Source organism: Manacus vitellinus, unplaced genomic scaffold (genome assembly GCF_001715985.3).
Source record: "Manacus vitellinus isolate BGI_N305 unplaced genomic scaffold, ASM171598v3 scaffold_37_pilon, whole genome shotgun sequence".
Classification (NCBI taxonomy): domain Eukaryota; kingdom Metazoa; phylum Chordata; class Aves; order Passeriformes; family Pipridae; genus Manacus; species Manacus vitellinus.
In genome coordinates, this window is record NW_021940517.1 from 3,795,967 (window position 1) to 3,811,760 (window position 15,794).

General features: G+C 42.9%; 1 protein-coding gene across 1 annotated transcript; it reads left to right on the top strand.

Moving 5' to 3' along the window:
* The first annotated feature begins 3,979 nt into the window (after nucleotides 1–3,979).
* On the top strand, nucleotides 3,980–11,472 carry LOC103757442 (sulfotransferase 6B1). Its single transcript, XM_008923587.3, has 7 exons — nucleotides 3,980–4,234; nucleotides 5,450–5,589; nucleotides 6,032–6,121; nucleotides 8,817–8,943; nucleotides 9,367–9,461; nucleotides 9,885–10,041; nucleotides 11,120–11,472. Exons 1-7 carry the CDS (start codon nucleotides 4,033–4,035, stop codon nucleotides 11,248–11,250), a joined length of 942 nt encoding a protein of 313 aa, XP_008921835.1. The 5' UTR covers nucleotides 3,980–4,032; the 3' UTR covers nucleotides 11,251–11,472.
* Nucleotides 11,473–15,794: the final 4,322 nt, after the last annotated feature.

A 15,794-nucleotide genomic window follows, 5' to 3' on the forward strand; every position in this document is an offset into this window, starting at 1 on the left:
CAAAAATGACCAAGCAACCCTCCGTGAAACATTTTGAGGATAATAAAGTAGTAAGTATAAATCATGTCACAGCTGTTTGTGTTCCTCCTTTAAAAGATAACTTACCTCTTGAATAAGCCATAGACAAGAGATACAATAGGTGACAGCATCAGAAAGGGTCTGAAATTATATGACAGAAGAGACACAATGTAAATCCAGAAATGTATGGCCTTGTATGTGGAGATGGCAGTGTACAAATGTGGTTATAGAAATGAAATTGAAGTACTGAAAGTAGATTTGTGTTCCTATCAATTCATACAACAGCTACAAAAGGCATTCAGAAGCAGGGTCACCAGCAGCAATCCTTTCAGGAATATCCACTTGTTTACATGGATGTTATGAACTTGGTTGCATGCTCATGGTCAAACTGCATATATTGGATGACAGCAAAACTGAGAGGTCAATTAAAACAGTATCCTCTAGTGGTGAGTCCTGGTCATATTCAACATTGTTCTTAACACTGCTGGACAAACTAATATCACATACTGTGTCATAAATGATTGACTTTTAAGACTGGAGATCAGAATAGACAGCTGAAAGTACTTGAGAAAATGGGGAAACAATTTGAAACAACATAGCAAATTGAAAAGATTAGCCAACACAAAGATCAGTAAAGGTAAGTGTAAAACACTACATTTAGAAAAGAGAAAGCAAAGGCACAGGTACTCAATGGGGGTAAACCAGTGATGCAGCAGTTGGCATGAAAAGACCTGAGGAATCACACTCAGCAGGAACTAACATGGTGACAGTGCTGGAAAAAAATGGCCAAATCTTATTCAGGTCTACTGTAACAGGAGTACCATACCTAAAACACAGGCAACAATTATTACAGCTTCTGTTTGCAGGTCAGTCTTAACTGGAGAATGATGTTCTGCACAGACTGCAAAGAAATTTCATCTGTCAGGGAAAAGATAATTATGCTTGATACTTTAGCAGTACAAGGTGAGGACTAGAAATTCACATAAAGTCACTTCTAGATCTATACTTGTAGGCATCTTATAATATAGCAGACCAGTTTTCTGCATTCTTACTGATCCCCTGCCCGTGCCCCTTCTTGCATGAATTATATTTTCACCAAACACCTCAGTTTATGGAACAGACAAAAGTCTATCAAGTCTGACGTCTTATGTGATAATTTTCCCCCAATTAGATCCACACCAGATTTTAGAGTTGCATTCTGGATTCTCACTGGCTGAATCCCATTGCAGCTTCATGGCAGCTTTTGGGTTTTCAGACACTGACACCACACAAGAGCCTTCCCTTGCAGTGAGGCTTTCCAGGCACAATGGACTTTGTTAAGTAAATCTGCGTATCGCATTTATTTTAGTTAAGAAGGTGAAATCATTAATCTTTAAAAACTGTTACCTTTGTAGCATTTTTGGGTGAGAGATTATGTAGGTAGTTGTTACTGAGTCTGGAAACAGTCTTTGCAAACACTGGATGCTACACGGCTTCCAGGGGAAAGACAAGCTCTTTGGGTAATTCCTCAAATAATAATACATCACCATTACTCTATTGAACTAGATTAAAATTAGTTGGAAAACACCTAAACTAAAATAAAACATAGACATGTCCTCACTGATCTGACAGAAAACCAGACCATGACCTGTTTCTGCAGTTTATCCTCTCCTGTGTCATCCCAAGGCTTGGGTTTAGTCTCTTTGTGCCCTTACAGTCTCACTCTGAAGGACCGAGCTATTCAAGCAGTAACACCTCACATGCTTTTGCCCTGTTGAAGATACACTGTGGGCCCTTGCATTTAGTGGAGTAAGGAGGTGGGAGAGAAGAGGATAAAGAAGGCAAGCTGCCATGTTAGAAAATTAATGTAGGCAAGGAAACTTGATGGATGACTAACATTATGAGAGAGTGAAACGTCAGCAGAGGTGAAGTCAGTGAGTGTGAGAATCAATTCAGAAAAATTTGGGAATCTCTTTTCAGGTTAAGATGTAACTGTCTAACACAATAGGAGTGGCTTTCAAACGTTATTACTGCTAGATCCTTACCAGTCTTCAAAATAAAAAAAAAATTATCTTTCTTTTTGGTCTAGTCTTTTTTGTTACTTATGATTCCTGAAATTATATATTTCCACTGAAGGGGATGCTTACATTGTATTCTTTGCTGTTTGCTTTAAGAAGATGAACGAACCAGAAAAATTCTATTAACCCATCTCCTACTTCATGTCTTTTCCCCAATCCATTTTTCAAAACAAGACTAAGGTAAATCTTTGGCTAAGGTGAATTTTCTCTTTATGTTGTACTGCAAATGCTTCTGACATCAGCATTTCTATCCAAGGCAGATTTTCCTGTAGGTAACTGAACAACTCAGAGTTTTGCCTGGTGACCATATGAGCTGTGCCATATGAGTCAGTCACCTGTTTACCCTGAGACACTGGCTGTTGGACAGCGCTGGGACTGGGACTGCCGGCATCCTCAGGGCACCTGGTTAGCCCTAGTCTCTCCAGAGAGACAGGGCTGCTCTGAGCCCTCACCTCTGCAGCTCCTGAGCAGACTGACAGGTGGCTGTGACAGCATTGAGCACCCTGCTCATAAGCAGAGATCAGAGTCTAAGGGTTAAAGGACCTGGAGGCACCTTTGTCCCCAGTAGCTCAGGTGACAAGTTGTTAAATTTCATGTCAAGGTCTTATCTGGTTCCCTCAGGATTCAGGTGGCTGGCTCCAAAGACAGGAGAAAAAAAGTTTTAATTTCTTGATGCTCCTTAGTATTGGCAAGGGGAAGGAAATTTTCCTTTGCAACTCAGAGTAAACACATGGACAGAAAACTGAAAACAATAACAAAAAGAAAGCTGGCAGAGAATATAATGTATGAACAGTCTCAAACTTTTATGAGTAAAATAGCACTGCTAGAGAAAATATTTCCAATAAAATGGTCCATTTTGATGGTTCTGCATTTTGAGAGAAAAAAAATTTTACATTATTGTTTGTAAGTAACTTTTATCGATCTTCCAAGTCTTACAGTTATGCTTTTGATTTTACACCTCCTCATGCTTAATTAAACTTGTGTTTAGATTTCCTAAGTGAGCGTCTAACAGCCATTTATGATGAAAGAGACAAGTATGTGATGCAAGGGTTCAATATATGGATAGTGAACAGGACTCATACTATATTCAGGGGCATGAAAAGAAGAGTGAAAGGCCCTCTACAGGGCAATTAAGCCTTTCTATATTGTCTGTCTGTTTGGATGATCTGTGGAGATATCTATTTTTGCACCTCAATACTATTTATCTTCTAAAAAGGTATCAGCTAGAATACAAATAACAGCCACATAAAGAACAATTTCGCCCAAAGATTAAATTATGGATGTTAGAAGAGAGAAATGGAACTGAAGTAATACAGGTAGAATTTGATTCACATTAATGCAGAACCTAAGTATTGATCTTCACATGAAAGTGACCCTCCTGTAGGATCTGGTGATGTAAAAGTCTCAAATGTGAGTATTTCATGATGAGAATTCTGGCTTAAATGGTACTTGTCCTTAGCTCTGTAGATGCTGCCTGAAGTGATGATGTTACAGGGACTGGCTTCAGGACAGAGCCACCATCTGTAAGGAAGCCATGGTGGATGTGTATCCACCAACGTAGTCAATAAGCCAAGTTGAGATTCACTGTCCACAGGTACACTACATGCCACTTGTCCAGTTTGCAAATTGCATTGCAGTGCTCAACAATTAGAGATATTTCAGGGAATACCTTTTATAGGTCTTGCTTTTGTTTCATTTAACATTTTGAATGTTATTAGTTGTTGCCCCAATATATCCTCTTCCTAATATCAGCTGCAGCAAAGACCCTATGCCTCCATTGTCAGTCTCCAGTCCTGTAATGTACAAAGGGGTTAACAGAGTACAGAGTTAATCAGTGACTTGTACCTTCAACCCTGAGTGAACACCCGGTCTGATCTGCTAACATTGCATAAAGCTTTCCTGCATTGTGGAAAGACAGTCTGTATTTGTTTTGGAAGAGTTACAGAAGGATACAAACATGACCAGAAATACTGAAAGAAACATTGAATTAATGGACAAATATTTTTCAGAGGGTGAAAAGATTGCCCCAGAAGACATGCTGTTTTCCTACAGAGATATTTTATTCCCTGCTTCAGTTTGTAGCCCAGAGACTTTGGAAGCTCTGAAATCCTTTGAAGCCAGGAGCGATGATGTGATTCTAGTAGGCTATCCTAAATCAGGTGAGCCTTGTTTTTTTGATCAGTAGTCAAATACAAAGTGCTGCAATCTAGAAGTTTGAGCCATCATTTAGCACAGTAGTAATTCCCGAGAAAAGCTTATGGTAACATCAGAGTTCATAGGATCATGGATTGAAGTTGTAAGGCATATCTGGAGGTCAAATAATACAACCTCCTGTTCAAAACCAGGGAAAGAGCTAACCTTCAAAGTTAGGTTTGGTTGTTCAAGGCCTTGTCCAGAAGAGTTTTGAAACATTTGAGGGTGGAGATTCACCACCCGCTGAAATCTTTTACAGTGCTTTCCTATGACAGTGTTTTTTTGGGGGGGAGTGGGGGGTTGGGATTTTGTTTGTTTGTTTGTTTTTACATCAATGCATTCATACATCCTTGTTGTGATAAAGGCACTGTCTTCATTATAAGAGCAATGGAGGTGTGCTTCTGCTTCTACTGAGGGATGGGATGTGTTTCTGAAGCAAGCAGGGTGGCACTTCACAGTATCTGCTTGACAGCTCTGTCCCTGTTGTCTTTTGTTATACCCTTGTTTATTATTGCCCAGTGTCGTGACTTAACCTCAGCTGGCAACTCAGCCGCACAGGGGCCACTCACTAATTCAGTCCTGGCGGGATGGGGGAGAGAAACAGAGTGGTAAAAGTGAGCAAAGTCATGAATTGAAATACAGACAGTTTAGCAGGTCAAACAAGAGCCGTGTGTGCAAGCAAAGCAAAATAAGAAATTATTTCTTAGTGGCAGACAGATGTTCAGCCATCTCCAGGGCTCCATAACATGTGACGGTGACTTGGTAAGACAAGTGCCATGACTCTCAACATTCCCCTTTGGGGAATATTCTTTAGGTCAGTTGGGGTCAGCTGTCCCAGCTGTGTCCTCTTTTAATTTCTTGTGCATCTTCAATCTACTCTCTTGTGGCTCATTGTGAGAAGGCCTTGGCGCTGTGTAAGCATTGCCTGGCGTAACAAAAATGTCTCTGTGTTATCAACACTGTTTTCAGCACAAATCCAAAACATAGCCCCATACCAGCTACTATGGGGAAAATTAATTCCATTGCAGCAAAACCAGCACACATACTTGTTGAAAGGCTAAAGTACAATATAGAACAAAACTGGTTCACATGGAACAAGATTGACAATATATCCTATCAGCCAGGTTTACATGGAAAAGTGCAGTTGAATGAATGCACTTCTGGTGTCCTTATCCTTTCAGGAACCAACTGGCTTGAACAAATGGTGCAGGAGTTGGCAGATGCCAAATATACAGAAGAGGAAAGAAAAGAGAGAATAAATGCTGAAAAGGAGGTAGAGATTTTTCAGCGTCTAGAATTTGGAGATCCTGGAATATATGAGGTAAGCAGGAAATGAAAATATTGGCACTACTCACAAGTAGTAATAGCTGAAAGAGAATTGCTGATCTCACAGGTAATGAAGAGCCTAGAGCCTTAACAACAGCTATGTTCTACACAAGTAGCGTGTGCTATTGCCCTTGGTGTCTCAATACAAAGGCATTCAGAGGGCACACAGGGCTGAGAAGCCACAGGGTGCTCCTGCCCTGGAACCAGTGGATTTGATCAGCAAGACCTTTCTTTTGGGTGTCCTGTCCTCAGGCCTGTCTCATGTGAAATGATGTTTGGTGGCAGAGGCTGGCAGAAGCCTACACCACCAGTGCATGCATTCCTGTGAGTTTTCCAAGGGATAAGATCCTTATTCTTTGGACCCACAGTTCCTGAAAAGGCACATCACTGAATAAGCTACTTCTGTCTTGTCACCTTTCTCCCTACTTTCTTTAAAGAGGATGAAGAAACTGCCTTCCAGAAGAATTATAGTAACCCATCTGACACCTCAACTCTTGCCTCCATCCATTTTCCAAAACAAGGCCAAGGTGAGTCTTCTCTTTGCAGCACACTGCAAAAGCTTTTTCACCTCAAATTAACTTCCCTCTGTGTGAGATGGGTTTTCTGCTTTTTCACCTGGGCTGGTCAATACACAGGTAGATTTCCAAGGTTGAAGGGACAGCTCTGTGAGCTAAGGTTGTGAAAAAACATCCTCTCCCAGCAGCATCTTTGCTGACTATTATGGCTTGACCCTGGCCAGATGCCAGGGACCTATTAAAACCACTCCACTACCCTCCCTCCTCCCCCTGCAGCTGGACAAGGAGAGGGGAAGAAAAAAACAGCAAAGGAATTTCATGAGTACAGATAAGGATTGAGAGAAGGCAGTGTTAACAGGTAAAACAAACTCAGAGTGAGGATAAAACTTAAATTTTTTACTAACAGAATAAGAGCTAAAGAGTAAGAAATAAAACAGTCTTAAACACACTTTCCAACCACCCCTGCTTCCTTCCATGTTCTCCCTCCTCCCCCTGCATCAGTGCAGGAAGAGAAGTCTACCCATAGGGCAACAAGTCTTCCAAGTCTGCTGCACCTGTGGGTCACCCTTCTGTGGGCTGCAGGGATCAGCCTGCTCCACCATGGTCTTCACCATGGACTATGGGGGGGGCTAAAGCTCTGAGTCCTTCCCCTGTCCCATGGGGTCCTTCCCATGGGAGACAGTCCTTGATCAACCTCTCCAGTGTGAGTCCATCCACCCCTCGGGCAACAGTTCTTTTCAATCTGTTGCCCCATGGACTACTTCCCCAAGGGGGCGCAGTCCTTCATGGGTTGAGCTGTACCGATGTGGGTCTCCCATGGGGTCACAAGTCCTACCCAGAAAAAACTGCTCTAGCGTGGGCTTCCCTCTCCACGGGTCACAGATCTTCAGCAGGACTTTGCTCCATTTTGGGCCTCCCACAGGGGGTCACAGCCTCCTTCATGTATCTTCCTGCTCCAGCATGGATTCCTCCATAGGCTGCAGGAGGGTTTTCTGCACTCCAATGGTTCTTTATGGGCTGCAGGGCCTTCAGCTCTAAGTCTTTGCCCTGCTTCTGGTGGAGGGGGGCGGAAGGCCTCCCCCTCCAGCTGCACTGACCTTGGTGACTGCTCATTCTCCCACAATGGAACTTCTGCCCAAGAACCTTCTCCTCCCCCGTTCTTAAATATATTATCACAGAAGTGCATCTCATTGGCTCAGCCTTGGCCAGCAGCAGGAAATCCCTCCCAGAACTAACTACCATTGGCTTTTCATAGGACGGTGAAAGGTTCTAGTAGCTTCTAACAGAAGCCACCCTATCCCCCCCTCCCCTAAAACCCAGCCACAGGTTAAACCCATGACACTGGCTCAAGAGGGCTGTTGGTGGGTTTGTCTCTGGGTTAACTGTCCCTTCAAATCTCCTTCAGAAAGGTGCCTCCAGGTTTGTATCAGACAACTGAGCAAGATGAGGAGTTACTCTTTTTGTTTTAACTTGCTTCCAAGACCAGGGTACTTGTGGAAAAGCCACCACAGGCTGAGACTAAGATAATCTTAAATGGGAGTTGTTGCAGAGTGAAGCTAGGGAACTTCTACAGCCTACTTGTGGCTCTCTTGTTCAGTAACCCATGAGCTCATTTTTCTGGAGTGGAACTAGGTCAGAACTGTCTCAAGGGAGTCACTGAAAAGCTTCGTTTTCAACCTGAAGCTCACATTAGTGGCAAGTAACCTGCCAAAGCTCTGATTTCTTCTCAAGAAAATGAAATTAGACCAGTATTATATAGTCTAGTGGGCAAGTAAATTTGCAGACAACATCAGTTTGGGTGGGAGTGTTGTTTTACTGGTAGTCTCCGTAGAGGGATTTGGACAAATAATGGGCAGAAGCCAATTTTATGGGGTTCATTATGCTAAGTACTGGGTCCTACCCCGTAACAACCCCATGAAGCACTACAGGCTTGGGGAAGAGTGGCTGGAAAGCTGCCTGGTGGAAAAGGACCTGGGGGTGCTTGCTGACAGCCAGCTGAACATGAGCCAGCATTGTGCCCAGGTGGCCAGGAGAGCAAATGGCATCCTGGCTTTTATCGGAAATAGTGTGGCCAACAGGACAAGAGAAGTGATTATCCCTCTGTATTTGGCACTGGTGAGGCTGCGCCTTGAATACTGTGTTCAGTTTTGGGCCTCTCACTATCCTATAAGAAGGATATTGAGGTGCTGGAGTGTGTCCAAAGAAGGCAACAGAGCTGGTTAAGGGTCTGGAGCACAAGTCTTATGAGGAGCAGCTGAGGGAGCTGGGTTTGTTTAGCCTGGAGAAAAGGAGCGTCAGGGGAGACCTTATTGCTCTCTACAACTGCCTGAAAGGAGGTTGCAGCCAGGTGTGGGTTAGTCTCTTCTCACAAGTAACAAGTGACAGGACAAAAGGAAATGGTCTCAAGTTGCACCAGGGGAGGATTAGATTGGATATTAGAAAAAATTTATTCATGGAAGGTTGTTGAGCATTGGAACTGGCTGCCAGGGAAGTTCTTGAGTCACCATCCCTGGAGGTATGTAAAAAGTGCTTAGGGACATCGTTTAGTGGTGAACTTGGCAGTGCTTAATGGTTGGACTCAATGATCTTAGAGGTCTTTTCCAACCTAAATGATTCTGTGATACTATGACTCTATATGATGTGTTGAGAAGATGGTGTTTTGGTCAGCCATCAAATCATAACCACATTATGTGTTTTCTTCCTCTAGATCCTTGTGTTAGTTCGGAACCCCAAGGACACAGCAGTCTCCTATTACCACTTCTACAACAACCTGTCACTGCTGCCATCCTTTGCCTCCTGGGATGAATACTTTCAAGACTTCATGAATGGGAAATGTACTTTGCCCTGCATCCTCTGGCATTCCTCCTTACATGAGGGACATACACAGAGACCTGTGCATGGGAATCCTACTCTAACATACCTTGCCAAGGCACTCCCAGAGCAGACAGACAGGCCCATATTATAGCAGAAACAGGGAGTACCAGAGAATCGGTTTTGCCTTCAACTCAGAACAGAGATCATGAAAAAGTTTGAACTTAACTTTTCCATTCCCACAGCAGAGCTTGTGGTTTGGTACTACCAAATGGTCATAGGTGGGGCATTCTGCACTGACCTTAGGAGAAAGAACAGACATGTTGAGCTGGTCACTACTTCACCATCCCAGTGTCATGCTTAGAGAGCTGTCTTGACTGACTGATTTGATTTAGGGCCTGTTTTGGGGAGTACTCTACTCAGCTATACCTCTTCTTTCTCTGCAGTGGCCTGGGGATCCTACTTTGACCACCTAGTGGAATGGAACAAATACATCGACAATGAGAGGATCATGACAATAAGCTACGAGGAACTCAAAGAGGTGTGATATTTCATCCAACTCTTCCTTGATGAGTGTACTATGCAACCCTTCTGGTATATATGTGTGTGGGGAAGTAGAAACTCTTGAGTCAAGCCTGTCAGCCCATTTGGAAGGGTGTACCTTTCTGAGCTACTCTTTTATGTTTGGGGGAGGCCTATGTGGGTTAGAAGGAGGATATTCTTGCCTGTTTGTGAAAGGAGTCATATCTACGAGAGGCACACCTGCTTTGAGGAAAGAAGAAAAAGCCTTGAAGCTGAGGGCAGTATATGTGGATTTCCTCTCTGTAAGAGCTCTTAGAATTCCTTGGTAACATATGTGGGAGACAGCCTCCTCTGCTGCACTTCCCACTGGATTCTGGCTTCATGCCACAACCACACTGTCAAATCTTTTGTTTTCAACTATGTGCTATGTGCCTTTGGGCAGGACCCGGTACAGGGGATGAAAAAGATTGCTGCCTTCTGTGGATTCTCCCTCTGTGAGGAAGATTTTTCGAGAATTGCCAAGAAGACCAGTTTCAAAGCTATGAAAGAGAAATCCAGTGAAACCCACGGAAAGTTTGGGGATGTACTCTTCAGGAAGGGTAAGTCTCTGCAAATGGAGAATCTACCTTCTGAAGTATAACTCTAGAAGGAGTTTTGAATATGTTTCCTCACTTAGCCATGAACTCACTGGACTGTGTAAATTCTCTCCTGTAGCACCTGTACAGGTTTCTGCCAGTGATGGGATTTGGGGGCTGTTTGTGAGAAATTTGTCAGAGTGCCAGGCTTAGTGTTCTCAATCATTGCTTCCATGTTGCTCTTTTTTTGTGTAGCCCAGTTAGTTAGGCAAGTGAGGTGAGAAGGTGCAGGCCAACGCTGGTGAGGTTATGCCAACAACTATGCACCAAGTCTGCCTGGGCTCTATAGTTACTCTGTGCAGAGGGGTTGTGGTGTGGCCTTTGCCTGTTGGTCAGGTGATAAGGCTGCACATGTCACTTCATAGAAGTCCTCTTCAGGAAGACTTGTGCTAATGGGACAAGAGTCTCTTGAACCTCAAGGGAATGCATTGCTCACTGCTCTGCTGGCCTCATAGGCATCTTATTGTTACCTATTCAGTGAAAGCTTAATGTCTCCTCTCAATGGATGTGTCAGTGGTGACCCCAGAGATGATCCCTCGCAGACCTGGGGCCAGCGCCGGAGCTCTGGCAGCCCACCTGCTCCTCGTGGCATGAGGAGGCTCTGGTTTCTGAATACTCTGGGTATGGGCTTGCTTTAATCCCTTTCCTTCACCCCTCCTTGGAGGAAGAGGGATTTAGCCACTCTCCTCTCTACCACCTACCACATGAAACTTCCCTCTTCAGAGGAAGCCATTCATGAATGAGCTTTCCCTTGTGACAAAAGCAGATTCTCCTCTCTCCTGTGTAAAAGATTCATGAAGCCACCATGGAAGCCCCTCTGGAGGGGGAGGGTTGGCATGCAGGCAGCCCATTAGCAGTGCTCCCTGTGGTCTGGCTATAGCCTTTCATTCTGATCTTTGCTACCTTGCTTCTCCCAGGCAATCAGACTTCTCAGGGGAATAAATCAAATCCTGCCTTGTGTAGGCAATGACTGTCCCGTTGCTGAGGTATTATTTTCTCCCAGGAGCATCTTCCTTCAGTTGTTTGTACTTGTTTTACACAGGGGTTGTTGGAAGCTGGAAAGATCTCTTCTCTAAGGCTCAGAATGAAGAAATGTATCGGAAATTTGAAGATACCCTAGGAGGAACAAAGATGGCAGCAAAAATAAAATATGATGTGTACTGCAAGGCCTGAAAATAAGCAGATGAGTAGCATGACAGCAAGTCATGTTCCAAAGATGTTTCTCCAAACATGGATAGTCCCCATTTTTCCTTCCCATGAGAGAACAGAAAAACCCCTTTAAGGACTATCTGGTATCTCCAAGAATTTGGGTGGTAATTCTTAGGTGGGTCCTGGGTCTAGGGCATGTGATTTGCTTGATGTAACCAAATAAAATGTGTGTATACCTCGAGTGAATGCCTGGTGTTCTTCCAGGAGGGATATGGTGCACAAACATCATAGCACCAGTCTAGTGGCCTCCCTGTGTCTACTCCATGGCCTGAAATGGTTAATAAGGCCCCTGCAGTGCTCAGTGGTGAGGCAGAGAGACCAACACAGAGTCTCTCCTTCTGACACACAGTGGACTTTACATGGATATATGGTGTGGATCTAAACCCACAAATGTCTGTGTACAGGGAGAACATGATAATCTGGTTTTAGATCTGACGTGGCTACCATGGTGTTGACAGGTCAGAAAAGCCTTTGGCACTTTGGCTTCACACATTGATGAAGGGTGGGACTTCTTGAGCTCTTACAGTCATGAACTCTTAAGCAACGAACAGCTATATGTTTTCTGAAGTGTTTTGCTCCCATTGGCCTCTCTGGGAAAGTAAGTGGCAAGTAGGAAGGACCATGACATTCAAATGAGAGGATCAGGGGAAAGAAGCCCCTTGATGATCCTGTAACTAAATTAGCGTGAAGTGGCTTTATTCAACAATAAATACATTTATACTACATAGTTATGTTTTCCACACCCTCCTTGCTTATGTCAGTGTCCTTGCTTACATACATGCAAAACTTGCTGCATGACCTCTTGTCACAACCATTCTTTTGGGAAACCAGAAAAACTAAGGAAATGTCTGTCTGGCAAAGGGAATTCAGTTCCTTGGAAGAGGGATTTCTCTGATATATTCCCAGACAGATCTATCTGTCGGACACTTACACTGAACTAAGATTAAAAACAGAGCAATCAGCAACCAAAAATATAATTAAAAAAATTGGAAAATTGTTGAGTCCCTGTCCAAGTGGTCCTCAGGACTGCCCCCACCATGCCCATGACCCAGGATCCCATATCAGCCCCTGGGGCTGTCATCCCCTGCTCCAGTGATGCCTCAGCAGAATCAGACTTCAGCTCCTCACAGTCTGTGCTGTCTGGCCACCAGCCCTGCCAAGCTGAACCCATCCACAGACCCACATGCCAGCCTATCCTCAGCCCATCACTTTTTCCCAGGAAAGTGTTCGATGCCTGCGGCTGAGGCTTGTTGCCCTGGTGCTCCCAGCTGCCCTGCACCCGGCTGGAGGATGGGATGGGCACTAAGTGCTGGGCTCTGCCTCATGCCTCCCTGGCAGGAATAATGAGAAGTGCTGTAGATTCATCTTTGATGGGCCACTCACAACCTGCTTCCCAGTCAGATTTTCTAAATGTCTGTGCAAGAGCTGCCCATGTGAAATTGCTTTGCTTGGAGAGGTATGTTTGTTTGAACTTGACGATTCTGGGTTTGTAGGTTTTCATTTCCAGAAGACAAGGATTTCATCTTATTCTGGGCTTCTGTGGATAAAAAGACACAAGCCACCATGACCCATAATTTTGGAATTAATAACATTTTGACCTAATACCTAGTACAGGTAACGTCGCGATGGAAAGCTCTAGACACCTCAATATGAGAATCCAGGAACTTCGTTTATTGTAGATTGATAGTAGCTTAATATACACTCTATAATAGGTTCATGAATATTACAGAAATTAGGCTCCTTATTGGTACTCGGTTAGGTGGTGATATCATCTTAACTGCTTTCCACTGTTTACACAGGTGGCTCATTAAGTGCCTTTGTTTTGGTAATGCCTAGCTCCTGTTTCTCAGCTCAATTTAGGATACCCAAGGACACTGCGCTTTCTCACGGCCCTGCTATCTCTAACTTTCTCATGGGCCTAGGGAAACTGCTTATACTTTAGCAGTAGTCTTATACTTTAGCAGCTCATCCATAGCCTTAGCCATGTTCATATGTCCTCGCATTTCTAACCAATCCTCTACATACAGGTCCTTTTCTATTTACTACATGGTGATATCAAAAGCTACCTAGATAACAGAAAGCAGTGTGAAATCTCAATGTCTACAAGGAGTTGGACAAGGAGTCGAACAAAGGAACAAGACTGATAAAAAATGGGAAACCATCCCTGACATATTCAAAAGGCTTTTACTAAAATGAGAAGGGGACATCTCAAGATCTATTGGGTTTTTTCCCTGCAAAGACATTTTGCAGCCTGAGGGGCCTTAGCAGCCCAGAAACTTTGGAAACTCTGAAATGCTTTTAAACCAGGAGTGATGATGTGATTCTCACCAGCTTTCCTAAAATAAATCTTTCTTGCTTGAGGAAGTGTCCACTGCTGCAGTCCAGAAGTGTGTAACTGCGCATGACAGAGCAATAATGGCCATGACAGGTTAATGGTGACTTCAGACTGCTGCGAAGGCACAGGATCAGGAGTTGTTCCATGAAAGAGAGTAGAAGGACTTGTGTTTCCATAGACTTCCTCTTGCAGGATGTAGGTCTTTCCTAGGTGCTGGCTGGAGGTACAGGCACACCTGCCACCCAGAATCTTGGACCCTTTTCCTCTCCCTTTCGATGACTTTCAATCCCAGCAATTGGGATTACTGGTTACCTTTATGTTTTCTCCCAGTCACTTAGAGAAAAAACATAACAGGTCATTTGAAGAAAAAATAAAAAAGAGGAGTTTATATTTGATCTGCATTACATCCACTTAATGCTCAACTTGAAATTTTTTTTCTCACACAGAAAAGGTATAAAATTGTGAGGTCTTATGTAAATATCAAAAGTGTTTTAAAGATAATTTGATCTCTGAGTTGTAACATCTCAAAGTTTCAACCAATCTTAAAAGAACTGTGTTAGAAAATGCTTTATGTGACTCATTTTAAATGTAACATGGCCAGCATTCAACTTGCTTAATTAGATGATGTGATGGTGAATGATGACTAAGCTTAGAGAGATGCAGCCTAACTTTTAGCTCAACAGAGGGAAAGGACTTCTGGCTTCTAAAACAATGTTTTTCACAGAAATTGTTGCAATATGACTTGGAGAGATGAGCTCAGACTCTCCTGATTGTTAAAAGGCCAAAACTGGTTTTGGTTATTAGGAGATAATGTTTGCACAGAAATACCTCTGAAGAGCAGTAAAAGCTTTGGATGGGACTTAAATTATCTAGCCTGTGAAGACTGTCACTTTTAACTGATTCCTCCAATTTTTAAAATATTTTCTTTTCAGAAATTGATAAATTATACTTTTTTTTAACTAAGTTGTCATTCCAGGCTACTATCTATTTGTTTCTAGGCATATAGTAATCAGTCTTTTCTGATTTGTGAGATCTTCTAGTTTCTCAGCTGATGTTACCCGACTCTACTTAAAGGATTTCCTTCTTCTGAACTCTCAGCCTATTTGTCCTTCTGGGTGTACATACTGGAAACCTTGACTATAATAAAAGTCCCTTCCTAAGACACACAATTCTTAATATTTTTCCTTGCTTTTTTTTTTAGTTTCATTTATAGTTCATGGAACTATCTGTTACTAGTAAAATGTTTATTTTGTATTTGCTTCCAATCCCATTAAAGAGAAGGAAAAAATTATCTTCCAGAAGATTGATATCAACCTCATGTCCTGCCCCATTTGTACATTTTCAAACCAAGGCTAAGGGGAAAACTTTTTGCTTTAATCTGAAGCTAGTTATTTATAGCATTTTCATACAGATTAGTTTTCAATTTCCTGTGTGTCTTTTCTGAGTCTGTATGTAGGCTTTAGAGTGGTAATTATACATTTCTGAATGTGAAGTGATAATTGATGTTTATAAGGATTAGGGACACACATTCTCTTTAGGCACCATAGGTTATTGTTGCCTTCACTCATCTCTGCAAAAGACAAATGTTCCCTCAAATTTCCTTGGGGAGCTGCTCCCTGGCCTTTTTCATCCCAAATAATCCAGACTAGGATATCTTTAAACTAACTGTGAAAGGATCTTGAGTTGTCCATAGCTTAGAGGTAAGCCTAACTAGACTGTTTCTTTACAGCGTACACACCATAATCGCCTAGAGGGCTATAAACTTCTAAAGACTAGCCTTTAGCTAAACTAGGGCAATCAATATTTAAGATACAGAAACTTAGTTTCAACTGAGTGAGAACATAATAATATAACAGACCTTTCTACTCACAGTTCTTTGTCTTAGTCTAGCAATATTTTGTGGCATTTTGGGTTGCATCAGGCCCCACACAGGCTGAATATTCCTGAAAAATTTGAGCTCATGGCTGCTCCAAAGGCTAGGCTTACTTCCCTCTTCTGACTGCAGTTGTCTGCTCTTTCTTTTGCATGAGCTCTTGTGTTTGTCTGATGCCCCCAGCTTTTTGAAGCAGCACAAAATACACACTTTCAGTGGCAGCAAGCTGTCAGATTGTCCCAGATGTCTTGCACAACCTCACCCTTGGTGCCTCTGAGTCACTAAGAAAGAAATTTTTCT